This window comes from Mus musculus, chromosome 10, assembly GCF_000001635.26.
Source record: "Mus musculus strain C57BL/6J chromosome 10, GRCm38.p6 C57BL/6J".
Taxonomy (NCBI): Eukaryota; Metazoa; Chordata; class Mammalia; order Rodentia; family Muridae; genus Mus; species Mus musculus.
In genome coordinates, this window is record NC_000076.6 from 53,682,344 (window position 1) to 53,704,689 (window position 22,346).

Below are 22,346 nucleotides of genomic sequence, written 5' to 3' on the forward strand. Positions count from 1 at the left end.
TGGGTTTGCTATTCCAAAGGATGGTTGACCCTGCATGCTGGTTGTTTCTGCAGAATAAATGCTCTTTATTTTTGCATACCGTCTGAGTCTGGGGTCTTACTTCATTGATTTCCAGACCCTTACAGAATGTTTTCTTCTGCAACCAGAAGGGTTTAGCTTTCACTGAAAGACCAAACAGGTCCTGCTGTGGCTCCTATAAACATGCCCTAATGCTCAGGCCACAGGCATGTGTTATTATGTGTTCCTATGACTTAGAGCGTTGAGACTGAGTTCTTGAACTGCAATGCATGCTCTTCAGAGTCACTGATGAATAGGAGCTAAAATTCTTAAAAATTTACTCCTTGTGATTTTAAACACTTATTTATATTAGAACATCCATAGTAGCTCCAGTGTTTCATTTTTTTCTAATTACTACACTTGCATGCATAATAATGTAGTTATAATCTGTTCTCACTAATGACTTGTGAATGAGTTTTATCCAAGCTTTAGTTAACTAAGAAATGTGGCTTTCCTTCATTTTAAGTTCAGGAAGCAGACTAGGAGATCTAAGTCAGTAGGCTCAGGTCAGTCGGAATGGCTGCCCGGCGCTAAGGCAAAGCAGAAGCAAATGGAGCGATGAGCCAAGCAGACTCCTGGGGAGTCATAACAATGTGGCATCAAAGCATCGCAGGACACTCGAACATAATTGAAAATGTAGCCAGGAGAGAAGAAAGTTTCATAGTCACTGCAACTCTACTCAGAAGTTTCAGTATGTAGGTTGGAAAAGAAACCAAGATAAACCATTTAGAATTGAGATGGCAAACCTGAGGGGCCTGCAGAAGAAGATGGTCACCTAAGTGTATTCTAGTGAGGGTGGGCCACAGCAACTTGTGTGGATTCTGATGAGAGTGCATTCCGTGAACTCAGTGAGGATTAGCTAGGACAACAGAAGACAGGCTGGGCTGCCGTCAGTGTCTGCATTAGCCTCTATCGCTCTCTAAGGCACTTTCTGTACTTTCTCTGGATAAACATTTGAAAACAACCCAAGAACACCGAGAGCAATCTACAGCCTATTCAGGGGCACTTGTGCCCTCTGCTGTGGTTTCTGAGGGCAGATTCAGAGTTAAGAGCAAAGTGGCAAGAGCAGGCTGTTGGGAGAGATGAGGTCAGTGAAGGAGGAGAGGCTGGCAAGATGCAAAGGGCGAAGGAAAAAAACAGAGGTAGAGGGAGCTCACCCAAGAAGCCATAGAGAGATAAACTGGAAAGAAAGAAGGGAAATAGTAGGGAAGCACTTAGCAATTGCCACAGCAGAGACAGAGGGGGAACTAATGACCCCCCCCCTCTCTCTCTCTCTTCCTCTTTCTTTCTCTCTTTCTCTTTCTCCCTTTCTCCTTCTCCCTCTCTCCCTCCCTCCCTCCCTCCCTCCCTCCCTCCCTCCCTCCCTCCCTCCCTCCCTCTCTCATTTCCTTTCTTTCTACCTACCTATCTATCTTTACTTACTGTTTTTTTCTTCTAGCATTTTTCTTATATTCTATCCTTAGCCTTTGATTTCCAAGGGTAAATAATATTTTCCTATCGATCTAACAATCTGTTTTCGAAGCCAGTATCTAGGCCCTACAAAGTTTCTCTCTTTAAAATGAGGCACACTAAGCTGCCATTCTGCAGATCAGCTGCTCCCCTTGCACCTAGTAAGGTGCAGCTCTGGTTACTTTGCATCCCTCCTCAAAAAACCATTGCTGGCTAATGTTTTTGACAGCACATGTCTACATAATAGGATATAAACACAGCATTAGAAAATCCAGCACTGAGTCAAGATCTTTGGCCAGTTTTCTCACCTACCTATGCGCTGGCATCAGATTAAGTTACTACAGAGTGTATATGAAATGTAGGCAAAAGGCCTAAAGAGCTCTTGCCTCCTGATTGGCTGAAGTCAGCTTGTCTCCCAGAGCTTGCTTTAGACTTTCCAGCTCTAGTTGGAGCTGATTTTTATCCTCTTCCAGACTCAGTTTCTCCTTTTTATATTGTTCCTCCAATTCCTTAGAAAGAAGAAAAATTTAAAAATTAGTAAGATTATAGTACTGTATTTCTGAAGATTCTAATAAAGACAGTCTGGTTAATATTTTACTTTTCACATCAGCTCTCCCTGTAAATAAGGTCACAGTTAACTGTGATGCCATTTAATTCTCAATGTGGTAGATCAAACCATTCTGATATAGGTAATACCATTAGGTAATGCTTTTAGTCGTAAGAGTGTTTGACTGGCTAAGCTACTGAAGAAAACCAGGAAAGCATGATGTAAATGATAATTTGGCACAATAAAGCTGATGTTCTAATTCTCTTGAATTCTCCATATTTTTACATTTATTTTTATTTCTTTTAATTTTAAACAAAATTTTTATTAGATATTTTCTTCATTTATATTTTAAATGCTATCCCGAAAGTCCCCTATATCCTCCCCCTGCCCTGCTTCCCAACCCACCCAGTCCTGCTTCCTGGCCCTGGCATTCCCCTGTTCTGGGGCATATGATCTTCGCAATACCAAGGGCCTTTCCTCCCACTGATGGCCGATTAGGCCATCTTCTGCTACATATGCAGCTAGACACGAGCTCTGGGGGTATTGGTTAGTTCATATTATTGTTCCTCCTATAGGGTTACAAACTCCTTCAGCTCCTGGGTACTTTCTCTAGCTCCTCCATTGGGGGCCCTGTGTTCCATCCAATAGATGACTGAGAGCATCCACTTCTGTGTTTGCCAGGCACTGGCATCGCCTCACAAGAGACAGCTATATCAGGGTCCTGGCAGCAAAATCTTGCTGGCATATGCAATAGTGTCTACGTTTGGTGGTTGATTATGGGATGGATCCCCAGGTGGGGGCAGTCCTGAATGGTCCTTCTTTCCGTCTCAGCTCCAAACTTTGTCTCTGTAACTCCTTCCATGGGTATTTTGTTCCCTATTCTATTTATGTACAAAAATTCCTCTATAATTTCTGGAATTCATTGTTCAAACATGGAATGTAGGTGAGAACAAACAAAAGCAAAATGAAGGAAGTTAGTTTGTAAAATCAGTTAAACTGATGTCTGCTAAAGAACTTGCCGATTTTCTAGGCATGCTACTTAATACCTCGGCCTCCTAGGCAACAAGATGTGGTACAACAGCTGCTCTAATAACCCACAGGACCAAATAAGGAGTTACTTACTTATCGGAATTCAACTAACTGTACAGAGAGAAGACGGAATTTTCTAGGTAGAGAACTGATAAACTACAGAGAGAAAGTCAATCGCTGGCATGACCACTTCATCGTACGGCTAATGGTGAGGTTTTTATTGTAGATAAAAGAGAGACCAGCCAGAGGCATGTGGATAAGTCCAGGGCAGACAGAGAAAGAAACAGACTGGGCATGGCCAGTTGACTGTACCTGGCCAGGGCTTTCTGTGAGAGAGGGAGATTAGCAGTGGATAGAGAATACGGAAAGCATGGTGAGAGAAACAAACAGCACAGAGGGAACCAATACAGCAGGAGTAGAAGGGTTATAGGAGAATGAGCAGTTTGGGGAGAAGGGAAGACAGTGAGCTAGAGGGAATCTAGGGTAGAGGAGGAGGAGAGAGGGCAGGATGCCAGTGTGGACTTAGGACTGTGCAACAGGTACTTGTGATTCTCAGGGAGGCTGGAAGCCAGTATGTGCTTTGATATACTGATAGGTGCCACGGGTAGCCACATCCTCTACCAGAAGGAAGGGAAACGACTCCTTTTTGTAGAGGGGAACTAGTTTCACAAGTTCCCGAGGAATCCTGGCTTTTACCCAATTGCAAGAGGTCCTCCTTCAATCTAGGCTGGGCTCACTTCTGGATGTATGAACTCCCTTTTGGAGTCTGAGACTTGCAGTTTCCTTTGAACCTGACACTAAGTATGGTTTGAAGAGCAGAGCATGCCAGTTAAAAATAACGGCAGAGTAGAGGGCCATTGAGCATCCCAGCAGAGGAAAAGGGATGTTTAAACACAATGGAGGTGCATATACATGCACAGCTTGGTACTGCTTTTACAGTACAAGATGAGAAAAATTGTGGTTAAGGTTGAGTTACGGACCTCCATGACAAACTGGAGATTGATGGTATTTGGAGAGTAGCCATAGGTTTTGATATACGACTGGCACATGCCTATGATTTAGTATAGTGAAGATATTTAAATTACAATCTACAGAGGGAAAGGTGAAACTGAGGAGTCTCCAGGGGGACAGGCACTAGCTTCCACAGGCTCTGAACTCTGTTCCTGCTAGCTAGATTCTTCTAGCAAGATGTGACAGCAGTATGCAATAAACTCTTTAGGGATGCTCCCAAGACACTGAAGCTCAGGGTTTCTCACTAGGGCTTCATTGCATGGGCATCCTCTTCCGGAGTTCCAGTAGGAAGGCAGGTAGTCTGCATTATGGCACTATTGGGGTATACAGTTTAAGCACGTGAGCTTTTCACATTGGGGGAAGATGGCACCCTTCTGAAACCCCAGTTCCTAGGGGCCAAAGGCTAATCTGTCCAAGCAGAGTAATCTTGGGCTGCATGATTGTTTCTGCACAGGTTATCTCTGTACACTTGTTCAGATGGTGAATTCCCTACAGTTACAGTAAGAAATATAATCCTTTTGTAATAAATAAGGAGGAGAGAGGTCATATTAGCTTAATTTTGTTTTTTTTTTCATTGTCATAAACATATTTATTAGTAACTAAGTCCTTTTGGATAATTCTAATTTTTTTCTTTAACTGAAAATAGGTATTTTCCTCCTGATTACAGTTTCCTCTCCCTCTCTCTTCCCATTTCTTCCTCACTGCCTCTCCCGTTTAGAGCCACTCCTTTTCTGTCTCATTGAAAAGAAAAACAGACTTCTAAGAGAATATATGTATATATATTAAAACAAAACAAAAACAAAACTAATAGGTCAGAATAGGATAAAACAAACAAACAGAACTAAAGGAGCCCAAGAGAAGGCACAAGAAGCAGAGACTCGCTATTGGCACACTCAAAACACTAAACTGGAAGCCATAATATTTATGCAGAGGACCTAGTGCAGACCACTGCAGGCTGCCTCAGTCTCTATAAGTTCTTTGTGTGCATTGATTATGTTGATTCAGAAGGCCTGTTTCTTCAGTGTCTTCCACCCCGTCTAGCTCTTACACTCTTTCTGCCTACTCTTCTGGAGGGTTCCCTAAGCCCTGAGGGGAGGGATTTGATGGAGACATCCCATTTAGGGCTGAGGGTTCCAAGGTCTCTCACTCTGCACAAGGTCCAGCTGCAGGGAGAAGCATCTGTACAGGGCACTGATCTGTTTCCCCTAAATTCTCTTTAAGAAACACATTGACACTAAAGAAAGGGGGTTCTGGAAGAAAGCTAGTTTTAGCTTACATACTTAGCATGCTCACTGGGCAGCAACGAGGGGAGGGGGCGGCATCAGATAAGAAGCAAGCTGTTATGGCAAATGGTACCTAGAAGGCAGCCCAAAGGGCTCTGTGGCAAATCCCTCCAAACAGGAGCATTCTCTTCAGGAGCTCTGGAGCCAGGAGGGAAGCAAAATGTCACAGGTGTGGTGAAGGGAAAACTTGCTGGGTTCTATAAGGTTCGTCCCAGCTTCATAAAAGCAGGAGGCAATGGCTAGGGGAGGGGCTCTGGCCAATCCAGCTGTGAGCATGAGTTTCTCAGACCCCTGCAGCTAGCTGCCCATACCATGCTGCAGGGCTTGTGAGCTGTCACCCGTGTTGGGGTGAGCTTTTTGTGGATGCAGCTGCTTTTGAGTCATTCCTGCTCCTTCTGAGTAACCCCTCATCCGTGCACTCTGGAGTAATAATTTCTGTTGTCTGTCACAGCCTCTTTCTGGGGTGAGCAGGCGTGTATACTTCTTCCCCAAGGGAGCCTCCAACACAACACCGAGCTTCTGAACATGTTCACATATAGGAAAGGCCAGGTGATCTTTCTGATAGCAAATATTCTGATGCCATAAGTGGAGGGCTGGAAGGACAGCTCAGCAGTTAAGAGCACTGACTGTTCTTCAGAGGACCCAGATAGGATTCCCAGAACCTACACGGTGGCTCACAACCTTTTGTACCTACAGTTCCAGGGGATCCAATGTCCTCCTCTGGTTTCCTTGGTACCACCACACGTGTGGTGCAAAAACACTCACACATAAAATAAAAATAAACACATCTAAGTTATTTTTAAAAGGACAGAAAGTGTGCTAAGGCAGGTTTAAAGATGGCTCAAAAATTAGAATTTAATGGGTAAGAGATGACTGGGAGTAATGAGGTAAAAACTCTGGCTTAAATAACATCTAAAAGCAGGACACCATCAATTAAGTATATAAATAAAAGTGATAGACAATAGCCAGGGAAGCCGCAGTGTGCAGTGTGTGTGCATTAGTGTGTAACCCTGAGCAGAGCACAGCCACCTCATTAAGCAGACACAGGACCACACAAGGAGGAGACATGTTAAGTGGCATGGAGAAAATGGCAATCAGTCTCAAGAGAGTGTGTCACTAATTTTTGTCTCTGCCTAGATGAACACATAATAGTTGAGATAGAAGTAGCATCCTAAGAAATATTCCTAATTTTTACACTTTAAAATATTCCAGTACTTATGCCACAAAAGGAAGGGGTATTATGACAAGGAATCTAAATTTACATTCTATCTATTCCACTTAGTAAGATTGGAGACACTAATCTTGAGTCATGAGTATCAAGGGATATATCACAGAAAAATCACGTATAAACTGTAAAGTGCAACTACATAAAACAGAGCCCTTATTAGCAAATGTCTGCAGGAGGGTAATTAAATGCCTTATGGTTTTACAGAGCTGAGACCCAGGTCTAAGCCAGACTTACAGATTGCAGGGGACCTAGCACATCCCTTTATCATTAAACAGGGTGCAACAACCAGTCAAGATACAGAGAGAAAAAACTACGTTATCAAATGGAACCGCAGTCTGAGACACAAGACAACAAACACCAGTAACATTATTGATCACCACAGCTAGGACATGCATGAGTGCCCAACACTTGCTCAGTACAGGAGCACTGTAGGGCATATTATATTCTCTTCTGTCAGAGAAGGTGCCAGAGGCGCAGCTTAGGGTCCATGCCACCACAGCCAACAAGCAAAGGGCTAAGTGTAAAGGTGTCAGGTGTGTTGGACAATTTGCATTTTCTGCTGTGTAATATTGCTCTCATATAGTACCATTAATAATATGATTATTTAAGGGAGATAAAAAATAAACACACACACACACACACACACACACACACACACACACACACACACTAATAACATTCCCAGGGAAGCCATCTACTAGAAATATGTGAATCGGTGAGTTAAGGCTACCTGAGATGAACAGTTATCTCATGATGAAGAATCCCCAGATGAAAGAGTGTTTTAGATACTGTTTATAGAGAGTAGTCTGTCTTAATAAAGCAGGCCTCCATCAGTACTTAACGTAAGCCAGGCGTATCACGACTAGCATCATGATATAAAGCATGATGACAAGACAGGAGCCGTGAAACTCCAGCAATTGTTCTTCCACGATACAAGTTGTGATGGACCACCGCCAGACTCTCGACAGTTTAAGCTGTAGTGGCGAATCAAGTTTGCACTCACCGTCTGTAGCTTTATCTTATCTCTGCTTGCATTGCTATGGACAGCTTCAATCGCCATGTGGTGCTTCCGAGCTAATTCTTCCAAAGTCTTCCCATGGGCCTCGTTTAACTGAGCCACCTCTCCTTCCAATCGATTTTGCAGGTTCTTAAGCTCCATTTCGTAATATTCTTGCTGAGTTCTCTTTGCTTCATTTACTTTCTGGAATGAAAAGCAAGAAGAAGAACTGGCACCTGCTTTTCCATCAATGCTGTCAGTGTCTGAGTACCTCAGATGGATATAAACTGGAATGAACTCATTGCTCTGGGACCTAGACTTTGAAACCTTGCAATTGGTGTTCTCAGAGAGAGATGAGGTAGATGAGGCAAAAATAAAATAGCTTAAATTAAGAAATACAATAGAATGAAATGTTGCTGTATTAGAAGCAAATGTGAGTTGGTACACTAGCAACCTCAAAGGATAAAGGATTGTGTGCAGTACATGAAATGGCTTACCCATTAACCACTCATATAATATTATTCAATACAACTGGGGTGCTAGTTATGTGCCTTTTCACCAATCACAAGCCACCAATGAGAGGAAGTAAAAAGACAGTGGCAATGCAGTATATTGACTTGTATGAAAGGGTGTCTATTGTATGTTGCTAGAGTACACAGAAAAGGGGTGTAACTTCTGTCTGGCTGTCTCTCTCTCTCTCTCTCTCTTTCTCTCTCACATACACATACATACATATAGACAGACAGACAGACAGACAGACAATGAGTCAATTCAATTAGGGAGAAGAAAATATCAAGCTGGCAATGACACGCTCTCACACTTAACTTCCACAAGCTCAGAAGGCACCCAAAGATGTCTCATGTCAAAAGCATAGATTCATAACCATTTCCATTTCAGCAGTTTGAAAGGTGAAAAGTAGTTAACCAGGGGACAAAGATGCAGGGAGACAGAAGGCCTAATGCAGTCTAACGCACACAAGTTACCACAGGCCATAGAGTCCTGGGAATACTGAATGAACAGTAATGACACTCAGAAACAAGCATGAGTCAAATAATGGAACGGGTCTTCATACTAAGAACTAGGTTCTTATTCTGGAGGGAATGAGAAATCACACATATGCACACATACATGAGAAATCATAATATATTAGGTATAGTTCATGACATATAGTCATCTTTGTAATAGATTAAGGAGAAAAGCTAGGAAGTTGTGACTGCCATCCAGAACAGCAATGACACCTACTTCAACTCATGATCTGTGGGTGGGTATGAAGAGAAGAAGATGGTATAGAAGCATATGAAGGGAGTGGGACCAACAGGACTTGGTGATGGATAAGGAGACTGGAGAAAAAAACATCAACAATACCTCCCCTGACTAGGTTAAGTAACAAATTTAATTAACAAAGTTTTAAGGAGAGAGAATTTCTATGCATATTTCAATGACATGTTTATCAAAACCATAAATAGAGACATTGTGTGGAAAGTTAAATAGATAAGGCTCAGGGGAAATGACTTTGCAACTATCAGTGAATAAGTGGTGCTTGTTACTGGAATAGATGAGTGTGTGGAATAGGAGAGAACCTTGGGCTCATCTTGCCAGCAAAGTCATTATTGTAGCTTGCAGGGTTCACAGCTGGATACCATGTTGTATTGGTTACTTTGCTCCCTTGGTAGCAAACACAGCAGTTTCTGTCACTATGAAAGCTGGAGTGAAACTTCCTGGTGAGTACCAGCTTGATTTTCCATCGCCCTACAGCTCAAGCTTGTGATGTCTTTAACGCAGGATCTTATCATCAAGTTCTGGAACACAACTAAGACCAATAGTAATGACAGCAGGAGTTTTAGGAGTTTACTGTGGTGGTTTGAATAGGTTTGGACCCCATAGACTCATGTGTTTGAATGCTTGGCCCATAGGGAGGGGCACATTAGGAGGTGTAGCTTTGTTGGAGTAGGAGTGGCTATGTTGGAGGAAAGATGTCATTGTTGAGGTGGAGAGTGGGGGTTTTGAGGTGTCCTATACTTAATCTATGCCTGGTGTGGCACAATCTTTCCCCTGCTGCCTGCAGAACTCTCAGCTCCATCTCTAGCACTGTGCAGGCCTGTATGCTGCCCTGCTCCTCACCATGAGGGAAATGGACTAAATTTCTGAAACTTAAGCCAATCCTAATAAAATGTTATCCATTAAAAGAGTCACTGTGGTCATAGTGTCTCTTCGCAGCAATGAAACCTTAACTAAGGCAGTAACCAATTGCTATCTGATTGAATTTAAGACCTGTTTCACAAGACAGAATTGTTAGTGTTCTGGCAGAATGTCTGTGAGTGTCATCTGGGTTAAAATCCTATGGTTGGGTGGATCATAGGCCCTAGGGGAAAACCTACTGTCATTCTGTTCAATTAACAACGTATTAAACTGTCCCCCATGCACTTCGACGTGTCAGTATCTGCGGCTTTCAATTCTCAGCAGTGAAGCTTCATTTATGCAGTAGATGGGATTACTACAGAGACTCACATCTGGTCAGAGTGCAGAGAATAAGAAGCTATAGAGTGTTCAACTTAAATGGGACGTCTGTACCACACTCCTTAGCCACAGGCACAGGAATGGACTCAGAAGAAGGGTCAGAAAGATGGCAAGAGCTAAGGGTGTAAGACTGCTTTGATGCAAGTGTTTTATGGCCATTATAGGACCACTGCAAATGTGAACTCACAGTGGGCCATGCCAGATGAACAAGACCTGCACAAGACCAAGCCAGTCAAAGTCCCAGCATAAATGGAGCTCACAGAAATCCTACCTCTGGCAACTAATGGCTGCTAAGGGGAAAAGAGGCAGTATTCTTGGGGTTTCGTTCTCACTAGGCTGCCCAAGTTACACTGGGCGGCCCAACACCCATACATGTACTGGAAGCCTCGGTACTCAGTGGGTTTAAATACAGCTCATGAATTTGGGAGGGAATAGATATATGAGAAAGGCTTGATCAAAGCACATTATAACACATTCATGTGTGAGATTCTCTAACAATAATCATTTTTATTGCTAGGAAAATCTCTACCGCTGAGAGTGGCGGTGGTATAAACAGTACAAGTCTGATGACGCACCAGGTCTCCTGATAACGACAGACTGGGGACTGAGGCAAACCCAGCTTCGATGGCACAGGGGTAAGAGAAGGTAGCATCAGGTGAAGAGTGAGCGGGAATGAGCAGAAAGCAGCAGCAGATACTTCTAACTATATTTAAACATTGATAGGAAAAGGGAGAGGATAACCCAAACCCACTTGTTTGGTGGGAGAAACAATCCCTGGGGTTCTATGAAACTGCCCATAAACAAGCTGAAGCTGTGGCCAACCCAATGCTGCTGTAAGAATTTTCACAACTTGATTGGAGTCATCTTTTCACTTTTGTAAAAATTCCCTAGGATCCAGACACCATACTATAGTCCTGTGGTCTTAGCTACCGGGGAGGCTGGCATAGAGGGTTACAAGTTCAGGGACAGCCTTAGTGGAGACGTAAAGAACCCTGTCTCACAATACAGAGTGAGAAGGACCTGGGGATAGAGCCCAGAGGCAGAGCATTTCCCCAGCACAGGTAAGGCCCAGGGTTGCAGGCATTTAAAAAAAAAAAAAGCCCAAAAAACAAAACCAAAAACTTAAACCAGAAAGGAAGGAAGGAAGGAAGGAAGGAAGAAAGGACAGAGAAGGAAATAGAGAAGGGTAAGGGAGAGAAAGAAAAAAATTCCTAGGAGTATATGAAATAACATATTTCATTTATGTAAAAAGTGTGTTCAGTGTGATCTATAATAAAATATATATCCCATTCAATTTCTGGTTTGAAATAAATAGAATTTCTTAGACTTTTTTATAATATAGATTATTACCCAAATATTTTGAATGCATACATAAAATTGCATAGCCTACCTTTAAACTCATTTCCTCAAAAACAAAAAAAAAAAAATTAGACTAAGAAACATATGTCCCCCATGCAGCAGGACTGGAGATCTGCACTTCCTTCCTCTCCTCCCTGCTCCCATCTGCCCATCACAGTACCTTCTCCAGTCCATCTGCCCATCTATCACAGTACCTTCTCCAGCTCATCTGCCCATCACAGTACCTTCTCCAGCTCATCTGCCCAGCACAGTACCTTCTCCAGCCCATCTGCCCATCACAGTACCTTCTCCAGCCCATCTGCCCATCACAGTACTTTCTCCAGCCCATCTGCTCATCTATCACAGTACCTTCTCCAGCTCATCTGCCCAGCACAGTACCTTCTCCAGCCCATCTGCCCATCACAGTACCTTCTCCAGCCCATCTGCCCATCACAGTACCTTCTCCAGCCCATCTGCCCATCACAGTACCTTCTCCAGCCCATCTGCCCATCTATCACAGTACCTTCTCCAGCCCATCTGCCCATCTATCACACTACCTTCTCCAGCCCATCTGCCCATCACAGTACCTTCTCCAGCCCATCTGCTCATCACAGTACCTTCTCCAGCCCATCTGCCCACCCATCACAGTACCTTCTCCAGCCCATCTGCCCATCTATCACAGTACCTTCTCCAGCCCATCTGCCCATCACAGTACCTTCTCCAGCCCATGTGCCCATCACAGTACCTTCTCTAGCCCATCTGTCCATCACAGTACCTTCTCCAGCCCATCTGCCCATCACAGTACCTTCTCCAGCCCATGTGCCCATCATAGTACCTTCTCCAGCCCATCTGCCCATCACAGTACCTTCTCCAGCTCATCTGCCCATCACAGTACCTTCTCCAGCTCCAGCACCTGCTGCTTCTGTTCTTCATCCAGACTCTGCGTTCTGCTCTGCAAAAAAGCTCTTTCCTCTTCCAGCTGACACAATCGCTCGTTGGCTCTGGATTTTTCTGATTCTAAATCTTTAATGGTAACTTCTTGGGTCATCTGAGTTGCCTGAAGCATTCCAATATGACCTAGAAACCGCCCCCCACAAAGAAAATCTCCTTAGTTTATAAGTCTGTCACTATGAGCGTGTGCCTCTAGTGATACAACTGTACTTCATGCCTGAGTGGTCCCAGCTGTCTCTTTGGCTTCCCTGCTGTACAGAGGGAAATAATCACCCCCGGGACTGTCTTACCCAGTTATACCCCTTTAGAATACAAAGTCCAGTTTTACACCACTGATGGTCCCTGGTACAAACTCCATTTTTTTCCCATTTTTTATTAGGTATTTAGCTCATTTACATTTCCAATGCTATACCAAAAGTCCCTCATACCCACCCACCCCCAATCCCCTACCCACCCACTCCCCCTTTTTGGCCCTGGCGTTCCACAAACTCCATTTTTTAAGAAGGAAAAGCTGCAAGGTAAACAAATGAACATAGGAACAACTCTTCAATAGCTTGAGGAAAAGTATCCTGGGAGCAACTACAGAAAGAGGATGCACTGACTAACTCTATGAAATGAAAATGGGCTGTTTATTCTCTTCTCTTCTTTCTCTCCCTCTCCACCCCTCCATTTTTCTGTCTGTCTTTGTCTCTGTCTCTCTCTCTGGGAAAATTTGTGTGCAAGGAGCAAAGGTTGCAGCTGAGTTTACATTGAATTTGTTTTAGCTAAAGACTACATTGAAAAGCAGAGGAGAGCAAAGTTATAAAAATGAACTAGATGTCAGTTAAACTGGGTGAGAGGTGCAGGAAGAGTAGTTGGGCCAGATATGATCACAACATACTGTTTACATATTTGAAACTGTGAAAGAATAAACCGAAGACTTATTTAAAATGGGTAAGAGGAATGGAGAGAACCGAGTGTGGGAACAGGTTTGCATAGAAAGCATCATTTAAGGCAGAGGTTTTCAAAGAACCCTGGGCAGACGACACCAGATTCCCTGGGAACTGCAGTCAGAACAGCCTACTGCGGCCCAGTGAGTAAGAAATCCTGAGGGTAGGCCTGGCATCTCTGGGATCACAAACTACCTGAATGATTCTGATGGAGCCAGAGATCATTTAAAATGCCTGGTTTATAGGCAAGACAATTTGCCAGTGAGCCAATCAAAATTAAAGGTGTTCCTGAAAACAGCTTCACTGGCTAGGGTACACCATCCACTTAGACAGAAAGCAGCTCCAGACTTGGTGTGGATCAGTATCTGTCTACTAAGGGCTGTGCACTGAAGACCACTGCCACATCACATGGGTGACTCAACTGTCCTGTGTGAACTCACCTTTGTTCCCTACAGACAAATTCTTTCACAGTCAGCCAGTCAGACAGATGGGCGAACAGACAGAGGAAGGGAGGGAGGATAGAGAAGCATAAATGGCTCATTTTCATTCATCGGGAAAAATATACTCCTAAGGCCAAAAAAATAAGAGGCATCCTGAGGCAGGATAGAAAGACAGGGGACAAGATGGGGACATGGGAAGGAGAGGAGCCACCTGGTCCCACGCTTAGGTGAGGTCTCTCACCAACTGAAAGTTAAGCATCCCAGAGCAATTAGCATGTGCTGTGAAAACTGTCTTACTTAAAGACCATCCTCCTTTTACATAAGGATATTCACAAATGAAAATGTAAAAGCAGCAACATACCATGCTGAAGGCCTGAGCATACTTAACTTCGAGTCTCACAAACTAGGCTATTAACTTTGGTTGACAGTAAATGCTTCCTGGATAAAATCCTGCTTGGAACACCCCAGAAACTTCCTTTCAACCTCAAATTCCATGAAAACTGTAAAGATGACATCGGAAAACCCACCAACATTGTAAGAATGAGACAGGAAGATGCAGGTCTCCCTTGAGAAACCTGGGGCCACGTGTGTGTCTTATTCAGTGATCACCCCTTATCTGTTGACCCTGGGTTTGAATCTATATTTTACAAAAATCCCTTAGGCAAACAATTCTGCTTCAACCTGGCTCATCTTGAGAATCCTGTCTGCAGTGAAGTCACAGACCTAGCTTGACCTTGGTCTGAGGAACCCCACAGACTGCTAGTTGGGAGGCAACTGTGCTCCACAACTGTTGGCAATCATTCCATCATTCCAATGTTATAATCACTCAGAACATATTAAAGACTTCTCAAATAAAAAAGCACAGTCTAGACAGTTTCACAATAGCAGGAAGAATGGTAAATATTAAATTAAAAGAGCTGTCGAAATGTTCAGATATTGTTTTGAATGAACGGTGAAGCCTCTGGATTTTGTGGAGCAGTGCGCCAAGCTATGGGTAGACATACTAGCTTTGAGAACAAGATCTGAAGCTTGCTCTTGCAATCGCTCCCGGGCAGCTGCTAGCTCGCTCTCCACTTCCTTGTGCTTGCTTAACAAGGCCATTTCTCCCTCCTTGGCATCATCAAGCTGTTTTTGAAGAACCTAAGGAAGATCATATAGCCATAGTCAAAACGCAAGCATGATGCTAAGCTGGAAACTTTTATTTAAATTCCAAGCACCACATTTCTCTTACCAGAAAGTTCCATGTAACTAGGACTGCTTAGTTTCAAGTCTGTAACATGAGGTAACATCACATGACCCAATGGAGGAAGCCTATTTCTACCCTGCCTACTGCAGTCTAATGCTCCACATATACTAACATGGCCAGGAAGCCTTCTGTGCCAGGGCAATAAAACTTGTGGAGGCTTTTGACATCCTTTCCACACATGGGCTAGCTTTTATAAATTTCACTTTTAGGAGCAATAATCTCTTTGTTCAATGTCTAAATATCAAAGAATGAGGCAGACGTCCTTGATAAGGAGAAAAAGAAAAGCACAATTAATCCCTAAGCTCAATATTCCCACTCTCCCGAGCCGCTGGCGGAAAGACCAGTGAGCTGTTGAGATGAAATCCATGTATAGTCTCACCAGGGTCTCACACTTACCGTTCTCAGGGCTTGATATCTGAATGTGTAACTGAGTAAGTAGGAAAAGGTAATAAAAATTACCCCTTCCACTTCTTTTCCTCACAAAGACAAAGAAAGAAAGTTGGGAAATGGGCTTTGAGCGGTATGAACATAAAAAGCCTGCCAGGCTGATCTTCAAATCAACAAATTAATACATAAAAAGTTGATACATAAAAGAAAAGTAGGTAAAGCTAAGCAGTGGCTTAGCAGTTAAGAGTTTTTGCTGCTTTTGTAGAGAACTCGGATTCAGTTCCCAAGCGCCCACATGGTAGCGTCCAAGCATCCATACACATAAAATAAAATAAAATAAAATAAAATAAAATAAAATAAATAAAATAAAATAAATCAAATCCAGAATAAACTTCTTAAAGTTGTTAAGCATCTACCATTCCAAAAAATTCTCCTGAACACGGGGCAAGGGGCAAGGCAGCTGTCTGCAAAGCCAGAGCTAGGGAGGCAGAAACTGGGAAACCCTGGAGGACACTGGCTATCCTGAACAGCTGAAATGACAAATGAAGTCCTCTGGTTTCAGCAAAAGACCCTGCCTCAACATAGAAGATGGAGAGTAATCCTAGAAAACACCCAATGTCAACCTCAGTTTCCACATACATATATGGGCACGCACCCACATTAACACATAAACACGCATGCTCACACACCACACACATGTAAAGAAAGAAGAAACCCTAGATGGCCCACCTCTCACCTGTACATTGTTCTCTGCTGTGGCCAGAGCCATCTGCAACTTTTGGCATTTGTCAAGAAGGCTGCTAGCTTCATCCTGCACCATCTGCAGCTCTGTCTTCAGTTTTCCTATGGTTTTTCGTAAAATGGCTTCTTGTCCCTGGAACTCTTTGCGAAGATCGGCCTCCTTGTCCCTGCTGGCCTGCAAGCTTTCGGCTGTGAAGAGCTGTGACCTTTTCAAGTTATCAAGCTCACGCTCATAAAACACTTGGGCCTTGCTCAGCTTGCCCTCATACTCCTCGATGAGCTGTTTCTTTTCGAGTCTCAGCTCCTTGACCGTGTTGTTCAAGGCCTCCACCTCCATCCTGTGCAGTCCCTCAGCTTTCTCTTGCCCCAGTTTCACGGAGGAGCTGTGGTTCTGCTGTGACTTCAACAGCTCTTGGACTTCGAGCCTGTGAGTGGTTCTCAGATCTTCCAGAGCCGCCTGTTTGTCATTTTCAAACTGAACCTGGAGCTGCCCAAAGCTCCGCAACCTTTCTTCGAATTTCTTCCTAATCTCTTCGACCTCCCGGGACATGGTTACTATGCGCTGAACATGCTGGGCCTCTGCACAAAGCTGCATGTCCTCAACTCTGCGCTTATAGGCTTCAAACTCGGTCAAAGCCTCCTGCTTCATTTTCATGTGATCTTCTAAAGACGCTTCCAAAACTTGAATCTTTCTCCTAAGGTCTAACTCTTCGGTAACCTTGCTTTTGTATAGCAGTATTTTTTCTCTTGTTTCTGCAAGGATTTGTTGGATTTCTTCTTCATGGGCATCTTTGAGGGCCTGAATCGCAGCATCGTGTTCATCATTTCTAGTATTCAAAGCATATATTACCTACACGGTTTTGAAAAAGGGAGAAGAATTCAGCACATATTCTTTTACATCTTGAAGTTAATTCTTTCATTTGGATTGATTTTTTTTTTTCTACACACATATTATTTCTGGTAACTGTTAAATACTGAGATATCAGGCAATTGTTTTTGTGCCTACAGACTGATTTACTTTGCAGAGTCTATCCTTACATAGACTTTTAAAATGTTATTTTAAGACATTCAAGATGACGCATTGGCAAAACTGCACATATACAATCCCAGCAGGAGGTTAAGGCAGAAGGTAAAAGCCACTGCACACACAGTGAGTTCCAGGCCATCTTGAACTCCATGGAAAGTCGTCAGCCTATCTCTGAGTGTAGCTGTCAGTCTGTCTGTCTGTCTGTCTGTCTATCTTTCTCTTTCTCCCCATCTTCCTTAAAAAATTTCAAAAGAATAATATGCTATAAATGAAAGGAAGAAAGGAATAGCAGAGGTCATCTGGCCAGAGAAGAGAGTTCTCTGCACAGTGCAGGCCAGCGTAGTGGGGGCTACAGAAGAGGAGGAGGAGGAAAGCCTCAGGTAAGGAGACACTGTGCACCAGGTCCTTATCTCACATCACCAGGGTTCCCCAGAGCCCTCTTTCCGTGTGAAAGGACCTACTTAACTATACAAATGTTAGCAATTCCCTCTTCTAGAACTCTTACGGTTTGCTTTTGTTAAGGGATTAGACCTATTTTATTGACAATAAACAAAATCTGCTGTAGTAAGTCCAATCTAAATTCCTATTGTCTTTGAAAACTCACTTAAGCAATTTAAACCTGATGGGCCTGAGCCTCTGTATTTCCACAGAGCTCTGGGAGCAGTAGCTCTCCAGTCTGAGGGAGCTCTAGAACCACAGGGTTCAAGGGATACAGGGTCAGCCTCCTTTCTCCAGATCACTTTTATGCTTTGGAGCTCCCAGGGGCACCTGAAGTAGACGTGATGATGTGGGACTGAAATCTTCTCAGTCTTTGAAACCTAATGTCACCTTCAAGTAGACAATGTTAGAATTGAGCTGAATTATAGACACTGACGAAATCCACATATATTGTGGTGAGTGGATAAACCATAACAAACCACACAGAGTGTGAGGTAAGGAAGAATACTGCCTTTATCCCATCCCAAGCATCCATTAAGATGAATGATCAGGGTGGACTTGGTGGCACACATCACTCATCTCAATAGTCAAAAGGTGAAGGCCAAGGCATGGCCATGAACTTATGGCCAGGCTGGACTACACAGTGAGTACCAGACTAGTCAGGGATAGCAATGCTTTGTCTAAAACAAAAAAACAAATAAAAATGATAGAGAAAATGAACAAGAAAAGACAAGAAAAGGAAAGAAATTAAACAAAAGAAAGGCAAAGGAAAGCCCACTGGTCAGGATGCCTAGAGCAAAGCAGATGGTTTGGGTCATTTTAAAATAAGAATCTTATACATAAAGATTCAAATGAACAAGGTAAAGGAGACAGGAAGATTCCTGAAGCTGATTAGACAGACATCCTAGAGGAATACATGAGCTCTAGGCTCAGTGAAAGACCCTGCCATCAAGCGGAGACACCAACTTTAACCTTGAGCCTCCATACATGCACACTAGTGTAAGAGCATCTGCATACATGGGTGCATACATCTACATTGATAAGTGTACACGCACGCACACACACACACACACAAACACATCTACCAATATAAGTAAAAATAAGACACACTTTGCTCCATCACAGGTTCCTTTCTGGAGTGAGTATATATGTGTGCTGTGTCTCCACAAGAAAGGCCTGTCACACACAGAAAATTAGTTCTTGATGTCTGAGACACAGGTTTATGGTGTTTTATCATAATAGTCTGATCCTATTAAAACACTGGTAATATATCAATATGTTTCTGCTGAAATTTTAACTAGAAATAAAAGTATATTCATTGTCCAAAAAGTCCATTTATAATGAATGCCATCCACCAAAGCAAAATGTATCATATTAACTTATTAATTAAAGTCAGTTTCTATTCCAGGGATGCAAGAATACACAAATTAAGGAATTTTAAAAATAGATCTCCAATAACTCAAAAAATAATAATAAGCATAAACAAGCAGGATTGTATTAAAATAAAAAGCTCTTGAACAGTTAAAGAAACAACTGAGAAAAGAGAAAACATACAGAATGAGAGAAAATATTTGCCAGCTATAATTTTAGGAAGGATTAATATTCAGAATGTAGAAAGAACTCAAATTATTCAACAGCAAAAGGCTGAGTAATCCATTTAGTAAATAGTCAAAGAACATGAAAAGATACTTCTCAAGGTTCAAATGGCCAATAAGTATAGTACAGGAGAAAAGTGTTTAATATCCGCAGCTCTTAGGAAAGTGACATGGAGGGGGCCTGTAATATGGCTCAGAGAGGAAAGGAGCTTGCCACAAAGCCTGACAACATGAGTTCAACTCTCAGAACAATTCCCAGAACCCAATGGTGGAAGGAGGAAACGACTTCTCCAAGTTGCCTCCTGAGTTTCATGAGTGCCAAGTGGCATGAATGCACATACACAATAAACAGATACATAAATATGTAAATAAATACTTCAAGTTTTTTGGTGTTCAGTAACTTTAATATGCTTGATAAATAGATCCCTAATGCCAACTTTGCCATCTAAAATATCTGTACAACTGTATCTTTAAAGTAGTTTCAAAATCCTGATTTTTAAAAAGCATACAATATGAACAACAATAATGAAACTATTATAATGCTTTTAAAAACTTTTTATTGAAAATGGATTTTTTTTCATATAACATATTCTAGTTACTGTTTCCTTTCCCCCAACTCCTCCCAGACCCTTCCCTCTTCCACTCACCCAAAATCCACACCCTTTCTTTTTCTCTCTCATTAGAACACAAACAGACATATAAAATAATAATAAAATAAAACGAGGTTAAAAAACAAGCAAATCAAAATAAAACATAACAAACAAGCAGAAGAAAACCTGCAATAAAACATAACAAACAAGCAGAAGAATAACCCTGCCAAAGAAAATACACAAGAAACATCATATATAGACACAGTGTCACAAACATATGCAGACAGAAGGAAAACAGTCAAAGAAAACATGCAAGAAACACATAGAGACACAGTGTCATACAAGTCTGCACAGAGAGAAAACCCATAGAAGTACAGAACTGGAAACCATAGTAGATACACAAAGTCCTGTAAGGTTAAAAAAAAAATTAAAAAGAAGAAACAAACAACAAAGCCTCTACAAAGCCTTATGAGACAAAGACTCTTCAACAGTGCCACTGGGTTGGTTTTGTGTGATCCATTTATTGCTGGGCCTGTGGTCTGGCCCTTAGAGTGGTTTCTACACCCTGTGAGACTGCACTGGAGAAAACAAACTGTCCATTTGTGAGTGGCTGTCAACTGGAAACTGCTTCTAGGTTGGGAAAGGGGCGTGCCCACTTCTCCTGTCCGTACTGGGACCCCATATGGCCCAGACCTGTGCATGCTGCTGTGGTCTCTGTCACTTCTTATGTGTGTAGATCAGATTGATTTAGAGGGCCGTGGTGGTTCTGTTTGTTTTACAGTTTTGTTTTGTTTTGTTTTGTTTTGGAGTCCTGCATCCCCTCTGGCTCTCACACTCTTTCTACCCAGGATTCCCTGAGCTCTGTGGCTCTGGAGAAATTCGAGGGAGACAACCCATTTAGGACTGAGAGCTCCAAAGTCTCTCAGACGCTGTACATTGTCCAGTTGTGGGTCTCTGTATTTGTTCCCATAAGCTGCAGGAGGAAGCTTCTCTGATGATGGCAGAGCAAGGCACTGATCTATGAGTATAGCAGAATGTTGTTAGGAACCATTTTATTGCCAAGTTCCTTATGTAGAATGCAGTATCTTGTTTCCCCTAGTCTATCTAATGTCAGGTTCTTGGCCACAGATGGGCTCCATCTCATGAAGTGGTCCTTAAATCCAATCAGATAGTGGTTGGTTTCTTTAACATTTGTACCACTATTGCACCCGCCTATCATGTGGGATGATAAACCAGTCACCATTGTAGGCTGGTTTGTAGCTGGGTTGAGGTTTAAATTGTTCCTCCGGTAGCATGTGGAGCACCTTCCAGTAGCATGAATACTATTCATTTGAGGTGAAGGCTATAGTTAGGTGCCAGATGGACTTTTTCTTGTTCAGTGAGTAAGTGGATGTTGTCTTCAGCAATAAGGGCTTACCATCAGATTGTGGCAAGTGACTAAGAGCCTTGGAAATAGCTTGGGTTGTTTGGGGGTTTCAATGGGTCCTCTTTGCAGACAACTCAATTGGATATAACCCAGTCACAGAAGTGGAGGCTTCATTTGGTGATAAGAGACATCCAGTGGGGGCTCTATCTCCCCTGTTATTTGGTGATTCCATCTAGATCACCTTCACATATGTATGTATTTAAGTTTCCATATGACTCCTCAAATGACCCTTAGTTTTAGCTGTCCGTCCCTGCATCCCTCCCAGATGAATCTTTCCCCTCCATACCCTATTTCATCCTCCTGTAGTACTAATCCCCACTTCCTCACCCATCCATAACTATTCTATTCTGTTTCCCCTAGGGTGATCTATCATCTCCCCTAAACCCTTACTCTATACCTAACTTCTATACGTATATGAATCATAGCTTCCTTATCAAAGCCTTAACTGCTAACATCCACATAGAAGTGAACACACACTATATTAAATGGATACTTTAAAATTTGTAAAGGGGCTAGAGAGATGGCTCAGTGGTTACAAGCATGAGCTACTCTTCCAGAGAACTAGGGTGAAATTCCTAACACCTGCATAGTCACTCATAATCATCTGTAACTCTGTGTCCATGGGATCCAACACCCTTTTTCTGGCTTCCACAAGTGTAGGGGGAGGAGCTGATAATTAAAATCTAGCTCCCTAATTGGTTCTCGATTGGGTCAATAAAGACAGCAGAAGCCAATCACTGGGCAAAGGATAAGGTGGGATTTCCAGGCCGGACAGGAAGAGAAGAGGACAGAGGGAACTAGGAGGTAAAGTGGACAAGATGAACACCGAGCAGGCCTGGGGGCTATTAGATGAATTCTAATATAGAATAGCTGTTGAGTTTAGGACAATAGATTCTAAGCCCAGGGGTTGTGTCATTTGGCTGATTTTAAAATATTAAGATTGTCTGGTGTTTTCCATTTGCAATGATTCAGGTGGGGATGAGAAAGAGTGTAACCATGGAGCAGTCATTGGTGGAGCAGTGGATTGGTGGAATGCGACCGATAGCTCCAGATGTTCTCAGGAGGGATGGATGATGGGCAGCTTATCGGGCCAGCAGTGGGAGCTGGGTGAGAAGGCCAT

At 42.8% G+C, this 22,346-nt stretch overlaps 1 protein-coding gene across 22 annotated transcripts in view; it reads right to left on the reverse strand.

Annotated features, from left to right (window-relative positions):
• Fam184a (family with sequence similarity 184, member A) overlaps positions 1 to 22,346 on the reverse strand; it is a 118,243-nt gene that overhangs the window by 49,309 nt on the left and 46,588 nt on the right. For 19 of the 22 annotated variants that reach the window (XR_003948817.1, XR_380088.4, XM_030245347.1 and 16 more), the window contains exons 2-6: positions 16,146 to 17,000; positions 14,781 to 14,916; positions 12,352 to 12,533; positions 7,608 to 7,805; positions 1,893 to 2,015 (exon numbers count right to left, since the gene is read on the reverse strand). Coding sequence is in view for 20 of the 22 variants with exons in the window: in XM_030245347.1 (XP_030101207.1) it covers positions 1,893 to 2,015; positions 7,608 to 7,805; positions 12,352 to 12,533; positions 14,781 to 14,916; positions 16,146 to 17,000 (1,494 nt within the window). In the remaining 2 variants the exon portion in view is untranslated. The remainder of the gene's footprint in view (positions 1 to 1,892; positions 2,016 to 7,607; positions 7,806 to 12,351; positions 12,534 to 14,780; positions 14,917 to 16,145; positions 17,001 to 22,346) is intronic. The other 3 variants (XM_030245350.1, XM_006512898.4, XM_030245349.1) reach the window with 1 other exon arrangement.